General features: G+C 37.9%; 1 protein-coding gene across 3 annotated transcripts in view; it reads right to left on the bottom strand.

Moving 5' to 3' along the window:
* MYO16 (myosin XVI) overlaps window positions 1-12,482 on the bottom strand; it is a 550,393-nt gene that overhangs the window by 77,807 nt on the left and 460,104 nt on the right. For all 3 annotated transcript variants that reach the window (XM_033105065.1, XM_033105062.1, XM_033105063.1), the window contains exon 29: window positions 2,968-3,064. In XM_033105065.1, coding sequence (XP_032960956.1) covers window positions 2,968-3,064 — 97 coding nt within the window. The remainder of the gene's footprint in view (window positions 1-2,967; window positions 3,065-12,482) is intronic.

The following is a 12,482-nucleotide window of genomic DNA, read 5'->3' as shown; positions in this document are numbered from 1 at the left end:
GGTGAGGGTATATTCAAGATATTTAATTTCTTGGAATAAAGGGAAGATTATGTGGATGTGCCAGACTTTCTGTGACCACCGATGACAGCAGGGCTCTTCCCTGGGTTCACATTCACCCAGGAACCTATTGTCCTGTATCCAAGGGACTCCATTTTCTTACATTTCATACTAGCAGCCTTTTCAAATTCTTCAAAACCAGTTGCTAAAAATTGGTATCTTTGATAAAGGATAACTAATAAAAACAAATTTGCCACAAATATATATTGATACTTGTTCTCTTTCTGCCAATTTCAAAAGACTGCTTTTATAACACTTATAGCATTCAAATTTTAAGTTTCATCCAGGACAAAATGAACATACATAGTCAGAGAGAAATTTCTATTAGGAATACTCTGAGAGTAAAATGATAAAATTTAAGGCTGAAAGTGACATCTTTCTTCCCTCCCCATTTACAAAGAAAAAATGAGAACTCTTGAAAAACTGGAAATGACTCCAGATTATATAAATTCTGAGTAAATTTCATACTAGCAAAAAGTATTGAAGGAACCGTTCCAAGAGATAAAAAAAAAAAAAAAATCAATAATGCTTTGCATTTAAGAGCTTATCATTTTAAAAATGCTTTTACATCCATTATTTCATTTATGTAATAGGAAATTATGGTTTTTATCTTAATGCCATTTTTTAGATCATTCTGAATTTTTAACTTTAAAGGTGAAGAGATCACTAGAGTTCTGCTCATTTCTTCTGTTTCAGGTTAGGAGGGCGTAGCAACTTAATCTTTGTAACTAAATAGAAGAGAGACCTCCAGTGAGCACCCCTGATGGAAGACAGGGTACACCTTCTTCTAATTATATTTAAGGAACATTTCCAGGAGAATTTGATGCCCCATTCTATCTATGTATAATATGATGTTCAATGAGATTCTCAGGAGGCCCATAGCTAGGTGGTTAGAACACTAGTCTTGTAAATGAGACTCTTCCCATCCCAGGTTCAGCTAAGGCTGCTAATGGAGATTCTGAGTCAGGGAGTCTGGGGTGGAGCCTGAGACTCTGCATTTCTAACGTCTCCCAGGTGGTACTGAGGCTGCAGATGCTCTGATCACACGGTGGTTTGTCAGGGCTGATCATACAGAGGGATTGCAAAGGCGTAGTCCCAAACAGACCTGTGACCCCAGCCTCTCTCTACACTGTGAAGGATAAAATTAAGTGGGTCAGATTATCATTACCCACAGAGAAGCAAGAATTGCTGAGAATTGAAGGTGGGTCTTCTCTTTCACCTGAGGCTCCCCGTCACTGTCCCCAACTTCCAGGCTGGTGAAGGTGGCTTCAGGAGACTACCCAAACTGGGTGGACATGGTGGACTGTGAGATCTGAGAAGACTGCTGCTGTACCAGAGGTTGCTACCAGGTACTAAATGCAGGGCGGCTCTGCTGGGAGAAGCTGCTCCTGTCAGGGTCCCAGAGTGCGTTTCTCAGGCACCAGACATGGTTTTCAAGACAGAGATGCCTGCTTAGACTCATTTAAAGAGACTTGTTCTTAGAGAGCTCCTCAGTCTGGTCAGGGAGTGTCCATGGGGTGCCGAGGGGCTGAAGGGGGATTATAAGTAACCATCAAAAGAGAGGTCTTTCCCGTTCTCAGGTGGGTAGTACAGATGAGCCCTGAAATGCACCTACATGTTTGAAGATCACTGAACACTGTTTGCTCCGCCAGAGGAACCGAAGGCCAGATTACATGGGTGCTGGTCAGACAGGAGCTGCCCTGTCCTTTCATTTTTTCTTCCCCGGAGTGTCTGCACACACCTGAGTAGGCAGGGATGAGGACGACACCCAGTGGCCACCTGTGGGGCCTGAGACTGCCAAGAGGGATATTTATACTTGGAATGAGATTCTGAATTTTGAGCATTACTTGGGCTAGGCTTGCTAAATTCTGAATGAGAGTGTATGAGGGACAAGACTGTAGCCAAACTTCTTATCATCAGAAAACGCTGGGACATTGGAGATTTCATGAGGGGCGTGCCTGGGCGAGTCCCACAGGGGCTGAAATGGACAGAGGTTTGAAGAGAATAAAACCAATTTCTGCATCCTATGAGGTGCTTTGCTTGTTTTGAACTGTTTCAAATATATCAGAGAGCTAATCTCATGACAAGTTCTACCAAAAAGTAGCATACAGAATTTCTCCCTTTTACTTTTCTTTAAAAAACATATATTTATGATACACATAATTAAATTATTAAGCACATTAAAATTAAAAATCTATTATGTGTTACAGATGAGACATAGTTACGATTTTTATGTTTGTATTATGTACCCATTTTGGATGGTCACTTGGGTTTTGACTGGAGAAAACGATTTGAAGTAGAATCTCTCTCAAAGTGAAAATGAAAAAAAATGCTATCTGCTATCCAAATAGTATCATCACTCCCAAAGGAAAATAAAGTCAAGGATTTTCCCATGGCATATGTAGAATTCCATAAAATGTAGTTTGGCTAACTGGCTGCTCCGGTCCTCCAAACTCGAGCATACCAGTGGTACTGACTGAACTGGCCTAGGAACCTGGCTCTGTAGAGGGACCTAAGCTCCACATGGTATTTTTCCCCCCATAGTAGGTTCAAAGGTACACTCTTCTTGTTAGGATCAACAAATATGAATATTTGCGAGGTAGAGGATGTATAAATCATAGGATGGGAACAACCCCTTTCCAAACTGTGATTTAGGTAAGAAGTGCAGATAGAATGACTACCAAATAAATCATGAGCGGTGTCTGCATACACTGACTTAGAGACAGGTGAAGAGCAAACTAAGCCATAGTGCTTCCTGAACTCCTGAAAACCGTTTCCCCAAATGCGGTGTCATGGAATGGATGGAGTGGTCCACTGTAATGTAGATCCCACTGACATTTAATTATTGGAGTGCATTCAATTATTTTGCATTTCTCAACTCAAAAAAGTTAAGAAATGTTAGTGTGTTACCTTTTTGGCAGGTGATGACCTTTCTCTGCAGCTGTAGGCACAAATCGTTGAGCTGGGTGGCATGCCAGTATTTTAGAAACACTTTTCGGGTTCCCATCTAAAATGCAAACATCAGGGAAATATTTAATGGCATGAAGATGCCAAAAGGATGATGGTGAAACCATCAGGAAAGAGAATTTTCCAGAAGACAATTAGAGGAAACAAAGCTAACGAAATTTATTCCAGTATATCTTCCTTACTATTTTTAACACTATTATATTTAATCACAATCCCAAAGGTTTTGTGCTAATAAACAAGTGTGTTTGTTGTGTGTATACATTGTCACCAATGTCTGCAAATGACCATGCACTACAGTTGTGGTCACACCATGTAGTGCAAAACACTGATTGACTCTTTATCAGAAGATAAAACCATCCCCATAAATGAAACTCTCACACTCCAGAGCCAGACCCCTACCTTTCTTCTGTGATCGTTTTCTGTAGGGTGGTTGGGTCCACAAAAAGGAAAACAAACAAAAAAACCAACACAAAACACTTTGTGGGGGGTGCAAATGTCTAACTATTATGTTGCTTTGTACTCCTGAAACAAATAAAAAAAATAATGCAGACACACAAAATTGTTTCATTTCAATTATTTTTCTACTATACTGTAGGTTATTGAATGTCTACAACTGCAATTATAGACCTGCAGCACCAAAGTAAGAAGTCTCAACAAAGCCATGTATGAGCAATAATCTTCTAGATGCTTGCATAAATAGTTGTATACAATGGACATTCTTCTCTAGAATTTTTAAAAAGAAATTTCAGCATGTCACCAAGTTAGTTTCTATGAAAAGTGCTAGTGGTATGCAAGCTAGTCCAAACCTGCTGCTATTGATGAAGACAGCTGCCAAAGAAAATTCTTAAAAACACATAACAATAAGCCACATCCATGCATTTAAAAAATACTTTTCTTGTGTATTGTGCTTATTTTCTAAGAGTTCACAGAACTGTGGTAGGTGTGAGGAACGCCCTTCACAATGTAAGTGCTCACAGTCTCTTAGGGGAAACAGACATAAATAACTGCAGAAAAGCCTGGTAAATACATGACGTGCTTTGGAAGCTTGGAGGTGATATTCTGTTAGGTAAAGAAGTAACACTGCTTAGGCAAACTTTGTGATATGTTCATAATCATATTCTCAGCACTGGAGACAAACACCGTTAAAATAAGAGGAAGATGAGCATGTGTGCTCCCAAGCATGAGCTGGGGACATTAAAATGATAACACTGAACAGCTTATGTCATACATCAAAATGACACCCGAAGCTTGCATGTATCTACAGACCATTAGGTACTGGAAAGGTTTATAGGTCAGACTTGTCTTTAGAGTGCTTGGCCAGAAGCAGTTTATGAACCTTTTTACATGGAAACTGAGTTTACTCCAAACATATTTTGTCACGTCCCACCTTTCCATCTAACTCTCCCGTTAGCCACGATCTGTTGTCTGAATGAAACCTCCAGTTTTGCAAGAGATTGAGACTTGAATCTTGCACTATGACAGTCAGGCTAGTTAGTTCATCAATGGCGAAAGCTCTCAACTACTGTCCTGTTTCAGAGGCCTCTGGTTGACTAGATGTTCTTCATTTAGTTTTCTTTTACTTGGCTGAAATTTGAGACAGTTGTCTGGGTGGGTGGCTAGAGAGAGTTGTTACTTTTCCCCCCATTGTATTGCCATTCTCTCTCCCTAGTTATTTTCCATAATTCACAGTCTTTTTTTTTTTTTTTTTCCTTCCCGACTGTTGACTTATTTTGGCAGTCAACAGGAAGAACAGTTGGTACTGTCTGTGAGCACTGCGGAACAAATCTGTGAGACAGGCACCGGGAAGGAGGGAGCATGTCATCTTTCTGTTCATCACCGACTGTGGTATGTTACTCATTGTGGGAAACTAAATCATAAAGGCAAAATTCATGCAAACCTGAATTCCAAAATGAAACTCTAAAAGAGTGATAGCCAACAATACTCCACAATGTGTGGAATCAATATCAATCATTAGGGGAAGTAATGTATGGAAATAGCATAACATGGGAAAAGACCGATGCAATGGAAATAGGAGAACTGGATTCTAGTTCTACCCACTTACATAAATGGAGACCCTGGGCAGGAAGAGAGTTGGATGGATGACTAAGTTTTCTTATAGTGAAATTTCTAAGAGACATTCAAAAAAACCACAGTAGGTTTATCACGAGAATTGTGCTAGATTGTAGAGACACAGTGGAGGTCCCTTTCCTCGAGGAGCTCATAGTTTACTGGGAAAAATCAGCAGTGAGCAAATTCAGCAAGAATACATGCTCAGTGCAATATCAGAGTTATCTCCAAGGACCATCAGAGAGGGAGATGTGATCAAGACTAAGCCACTTAGTCTTGAATGATAAGCAGGAATTTTCCAAAGTGTCTAGGGATTGTAAGAAAAGTTGAGTTTAGGACAGAAAAACTAACGTGTGACAGGCAAGGAGCAAAGAGAAGAAACCATCTCGGGATACAGCTGTGTGAAGAGTAATGAGGGGAAGAGACTGCACATGTAACTGGTGGCCACATAGTGAAGAACATTCTAGAAAAAAACATGGATATTTAACTATAAGCAATGTAGTTACACTGGCAGACTAAAAGAGGATCAGATCTAAATTTTATAAAAATAATTTTTGAAATTATATTTGAAATCTATAAAGTTCGTTTTTAAAACTGTCTGGAGAATGGACTGTTGGCCTTGGCTTTGGGAGGTAGTTTGTTGATGAGGAGGGACGATGTAATGTAATCAACAATTTGTGTTTGAAAGATTCTACCACAGTTGTTTGTTGATTGGCCAGCGCTTCTTGATCCTTTACAACTGAAATCAAACCCCACCTCCATTATTAGAGTTTTGATACCCATTTCTCCACTTACTGTCAAGTTTTGATGACTTTCATTTGTGTTCTCAGAGCACCCTATGAATGATTCTTTATTTCTCTTATTATATTGCATTCACATTTGTCATTATACATATGTATTTATATCTCTTAAAGAATATGAAGACATATTCTTGATCTTACAAATGGTAGAGATGTGGGAGGGTAGATTCAGGTTAGAAACAGAATATGAGGAACTGTGAAGACCTGGTATGAGTCATGAGATGGATGATAATGTCTTCAAGGGTGAAAATAAGGTATGATGGACAATGAAAACATAAGCCAGACCATGAAGTCATTCAGCAAGCTGGAAGTAAGTCATGGAAGTAGGTAAGTGGTAGAAATAAAAGGAAAAAGAAAAGTGGAGTGAAAATGGTCCAGACATGGTACAGACATAAGACATAAGGTTCGGGAACAATGATTCAGCTGACCCCTCTCCGCTACTGAAAAAAAGAAAGTGAGAAAAAGTGAAAACCTATAATAGAGTATTTCCAGGAAATAGCCCATTTTTAGTTCCTATATGGAGGCTAAATTAGAAGGGGAGTAAATACGGAAGATGAAGTGGATTTTTCTCATGATGTATTAGAGATTCCATAGGACCTGAGAGTGGGTAGTTAAGAAGTTGTATGAGTGTTTCTCACGGCAGATGTGCATGTCAGGCCAGACTTGGAGACAGAAAAATGAAGTTCATTGGGATAATGACAAGGAAGAAGCAGGGTGGGCACATGAGGCACAGGGCATGTGACAGGGAAGGTGGGGTGCTAGACAAGTAGACACATGTAATGGTGGCACCCAGAAGGATAGGCCAGTTCCCAAAGCTCCTAGTGAGTTTTTGGTGTAGTTGTGTCCATGAAAATTCTCCCTGGCACAGGTAAAACCAAGGGCTCTAAAAATGAGGAGGGCTTCTGGGTTTCTGATTCAGTGAGAGGAGGAGAGAATGAAAATCTGAATCTACATTACAAGTGTCCTGCTAAGACAAAGCTAAAGACTCTGTGGAAATGGCTGGGTATTGTGCTGCCATCACATTCAGATAATTTAAAAAGTTCTTCATTCAGCTATTTGGTATACTTTACAGTTATCCAAAGGACTGGTTCATTATTTCTCATTCATTCATTCATATTTTTTTAACCCTATAACTTATTTGTGGATTGACAATATTTGGAGATGCTCACTGAAAATATTAACATTTGTTTGACTTTGTTGGTCTTTTAGTGATGTTATGTTTGTAGTCAATGTTTCTCTCCTGAAAGAATAAAATTAGCCCTTTAGTAGTATTTTGGATTTCTTCCTTAGAAACTATTCTTAATGAATTTTAGTCCTTAAGTCCTCTGTTATCACCAATGCTAAGGGTTAGCAGGACATAAATCTAGGAATCTTTATCAGGAAAACCCAGACAAGATCACATGAATTCTAAATCTGCAGGAATTTATATTGTCTATTAATGATGCTGACTAGGAGGAAAATGTTGGCTATTTTAATTTTTCTGTGGAATGTAGTCATATAAAATCACTCTGTATCAGTGCCTTAGAGTTCTATACCAAATCCAACAAAATAGGATTCATCCGAAGGAAATCAAATGCTCAGATCACCTACATTCTTGATTTTGGTTACATTTTCTTATAAAACGATATTTGTCACAACCAGAGAAAAGGAGAGATTGAAATGTTCTCCCACTGAGCCCTCTCCCTGTGTACTCCCTAGATGCAGAGGGTCCTGATCTGAGATTGAAATATTAATGTCATTCTGACTCCTGTAAAAGTAAACCATCTGTGAATTACAGTCAGCGCTATTTTTATTAGAAAACCATCATTTTTAAATTTTTTTGAAGTAACAGATTTTTAAAAATTAAACAAAATTGTCATTGATGACTTCGAAAGCTTTAATTACTGTGACGGTTTTCGGGGATGTTTTTAGAGGCGCAGGCTGCAGGAGCACAGACAACTGCTGGAACAGCAGTTGCAAAGGAGTGTAGGTGGCCTGGAGGCTGTACTAGAGAGAGATATTGAGGGAACCTGTGAAGATCCTCTTCTGCTTCTCCTCCTCCTCCACTTTTTCCTCCTCCTCCTCCTCCTCTACCTCTTCCTCCTTCTCATCACTGATTCCTGCTTCCAATCATAGAGGTAGAAAGGGGACGGTGGCCAAGCTTCAGCACAGAGGTTGTGGAAGGGTAGAGGGGCCTATGCTCTGTTTCTATGGCAACCTCAGGATCCCACAGGAGGTGCACATTACTGGCTTCGCCTCTTTAGGGACGTCCCCATGCGACCACCTCTCACTCCAGAGTAATCTTTCTAAACATCGATCTCATTACTTTTTTGCTTAAAATGATTTCACTGAAGGTCATAATTTTCAGGATAATGTTCAAACTTTTAATATTGATTAGATTTTCTATAGCATGGTTCTTTTTCAAAGCATTCTTGTTTATTCTCAAACTATAGCATATTGCTTGCTGTTCCAAAATGGGAACTTGTTTTTCTCCTCCGGCTTACCAGATCCTATTTCTTTTTTCTTCAATATTTTTCTCTAAATCATCGACTGGATAAGCTCCTATCCATCCTTTAAAACACAGATGACCTGGTGAACTCTCAGTCTAGCATGTGCCATATAATAATGAATTCATTATTAGTATATCTATGTCACTGATGTATCTTGTATATATCTCTATAATACCACTGAATTCCTAGTTTTGTCATTATTTGTATACCTGTCTGAATATTCAACTTGACGTGAAATATTCATGGGCTAGGATAATGTTGGAAAAATATAAAGGTCATAAGTTACATATGTTAAGGTGAAAGAAATGAATGTCAATAGCATAATAAAACGGAGAAAGAATTTCAAAGAAAGTGATTTTAATGGACATTAGCTACATACAATACGACCTCAGATATTTTTAAAAAATCATTTACTATAATGAAATCTTAAAAATTAAATCTGGTTGTGCTATTTAAATTGATTCATTTTATACAAATTACATCTAATGTGATTCAAGAAATAATGATGTTAAATTTCTACTTTTGGTGCCAACCCACTTTTGGTATAAGATTACTGCAAGCCCAAATCTAAAATGCACCTCATCCTCTAATACTTTACTGGCTTTTCAATTCACTTGCCTACTACCTCCAATTTATCAATCTTCCATAAACCTTCAATGATTCTATACTTCCTGTAAGTGAAAATGCCTACTTCTGGGTTTAGCATTAAAAGCCCTCCATCATATGACCTTTATTCATCTCTGAAGAGCTAACACTCTTTACTCCTCTAAAAGACATGCTATTTACTATTATTTTAACTTCCTACATGTTCCTGAGAGCAGAAAAACCACTGTGGAACTTCTGCAGTTACTATCAACGGCCTATAGCATTCTAATGCACAGAGTTCTTACTGAAGGTTGCTGCTATTGTTCTCAGTGTTATCTTAGATGTATTCCTTTATATCTACGCCTATAATTATTGCAATGTTTTTATTAATAATTACTGCAGATTTTATTTTAATGAGAAATAGTTTATTGTGAATGCTTATTTTTTTGCTGCAAAAATGCTTTACTTTCATTATTAGTGAAACAAAGTTGATCTTTAAAAATTTTAATCTCTCTTGCTCTAAAAAATATTAGCATTATTCTAATAAATACTTCCCATTTAAAAACGAGATGTATAAGATCATATCTCATTAAAAGTAGTCATGTTCTCTGGGTGGTGAACACACAGTGCAATATAGATAGATAATGTATTATAGAAATGTACACTTGAAACCTACATAATTTTACTAACCAATGTCACCCCCAATAAATTTAATAAAGATAAAAAAATAGTCATCTTCTTTCATTATAATATTAGCATCCCAAAAAAATGCCCTGGTACTTCATAAAGTGCCTTATCGTGTAAATCTGTTCGCAGTCTTTCAAACAGCTTTATTGATGATGATATGAACAATACACTCTTTCTTTTATGTAATTTGATGTCTCTGTCACTCTGCCATCAGACTTGTTTTCCTTTTTGCTGATCTGAGAATGTCACTGTTCCCCTCTCAAATACTATCATTTCTACTATTACCATGCAAAGCACTTTCTGTACCTATTAGGTAATTTCTTCCAAACAGAACCAGGACCTCAGCCCTAACTTTTCCATATGCATGCTATGAACAGTCCCTCACTCATTCCTGGTTCTGTATCATTTTCACATAGCTCTCAAGTGCACTGTGTCTTATATCTTTCCTGATTTTCCTTGTCTCACGTTTAATCATCCATTGAACCTATCATGTGTCTGTCCTATCCATCTATTGATTCCTCATCCATCCATCCATTCATCCATCCATCCACCCACTCACCCACTCACAGACCCATCCATCTATCCACGTATCCACCCATAAATCAAACATTTGCCAAGGGCCTTCCTGATATCAGGCACAGTGCCAGGCTCTAAGACTACAGGGATGAACAGAATACCATTCTATACTTTCAAGAAGTTCATTTTACAAAAGCATTTAAGTAACATTCATTTTTTCAAGGCTGAATTCGCATATTTCCCCCGTTTGCTTCTTTAATTCATTAAGTTTCTCAGGATGACTATTATTTTATGTGTGCATAATTTATTATTAATACTTCAATATTTTGTGTTTTCATGGTAGCTTTGAAAACGACTAAATAGAAATACACTAATGTTCAGCTTAGCTCTGAATGTACTTTTAAACATCCTCAAAGGATACATTTATACTAAAATACAAGTTCTCTTTGTTATAAATAGACTATTCTTGAAGTTTAACTTCAACATAGAAAAGATAATTATAGCCATACACATCTAATAGAGTACTGTATCTTCTGGTATTTGAAGAAGGTGGTTTGGCTTGAATTACATATAATTACAGGTTAAGAAAAATTAATTACTCTCACCTAGAACAGTATGACCTGTACAACAAGCAGTGATGAATAAAAATGACTATTTTGAGCTTACTAGTGAATTGCTCACTATGTGATGCTATATATTATTTCATTATGGAAATCATATCAATACGCTCAAGAGAGGTTAAAAAAACAATTCTCTCCCAAAGTGACACATTGTGAAAAGCAAATCCAAGCCAAACCCAAATAAAACTGATTAGCTTCAAATACAAAGAAGAAAGTGCACGGGATAAGTTAATACATTCATTTAAGAAGCACTTGTAGTCTTTCTTCTTAACAAAATGTCCTCAATCATGTCAATACTAATGACTTGCCCCATCCATGGAATGTGTATGTTATAAATGATTAACAGTAACATAAACACAATCACAGACCATCGTACTCACTGGGGCAGGGATAGACACATATGCTGGGAGCCCTTCCACCACCAGCACCTGCTGACCTTCTGCCCTCTATGTATTTTGATGTTTTTCTTTATTTCCTAAAATATGAATATTTACAGCATTTCATTCTGGGCATCTATGTTGTTCACCCTTAAGAGTATTTTTAGATATTAAAAAATATATAGCTTTCCTATTTTTCCAAATATTTGTCCTGTGGTGTGTTCATATTTGCTTTGAGACTCATCTACATTTATTTTTGTGAACTATCTTCTGCTTTCAACTTCTAAAGGGCCAGGTCTTTTCCATCATTTAGTGTTCTGCACATATTTTGTGTAGTGAATGCATACCTGTTAATAAGAGCTTGAGCGTGTTCCTGACCTAAATTAATATTTTGGTTTTAAAGGAGATTTCACTCTTCAAATCAACAGTTTAATAGGCCTATTTATTGAAGGCCCATGTGACAACCTCACTTGTCCCTTCTCTGCCTCGCTGACGGGCTTTGTGCTGTGGATCATCATGCTATCTTGTGTGGGTTACTACATTAGTTGTTAACTCATTTCCCAGTTCTAGTCTCTCCAGCAATATATCTTTTTCATGTTTAAAGCATAAATCAGATCATGTTACCACCCTCTTTAAAGCTATTGATGGCTTCACATTGAACTTAAAATAGAATGTTGTACTTTGACTCACATAAGTCCCATCATTCACAGAGGCTCTGGCCCCTGTTTGCCTCTAATCATTTATTCTTAACATGATGATTCTGGCCGCAGAGGGCGAAACTGGTTCTGGATGGGCAATAAACAAACAAACAAACAAACCTACCTTAGCTATTGCAAGATTTGTGGCATATAATAGGTGCTTCATAAGGGCTTGTTGAAGAACCACCATTTTTTTTAGTAGTTGTTAAGAGACACATATTGATGAGGAGGATTGACTAGTGAAGGCCCACAAACCATTTTAATAACTAAGATTCTCCCTATCCAGTACCGGTTCCTTAATAATTCTCTCATTAATTTTTCTCCTTAGTGGGGCAATATAAAAAAATAAAGGTGAAGAAATACTACTATACAGCATAGGATCTCTTCTCAGTTCTCAGTGTTCCTGCCATCCTGCTCTCACCAGTTCTCTCAGGCTGCCTTTCCCTCAGAGTCGTGGCACACACTATTCCTGTCCCTAGACCCTGCTTCCCTGTCCCGTTATGGGACCGGATCCTTTGTATCCTTCCCATCTCAGCCTGCATGTGTTCTTCTTGGAGATACCCTTCACGACCGTTGCCCTACATAAACTATGGCCCCTTTGACTCACTGCCACAGTGTC

This window comes from Rhinolophus ferrumequinum, chromosome 4, assembly GCF_004115265.2.
Source record: "Rhinolophus ferrumequinum isolate MPI-CBG mRhiFer1 chromosome 4, mRhiFer1_v1.p, whole genome shotgun sequence".
NCBI lineage: Eukaryota > Metazoa > Chordata > Mammalia > Chiroptera > Rhinolophidae > Rhinolophus > Rhinolophus ferrumequinum.
This window is presented reverse-complemented; position numbering and strand designations above follow the sequence as displayed.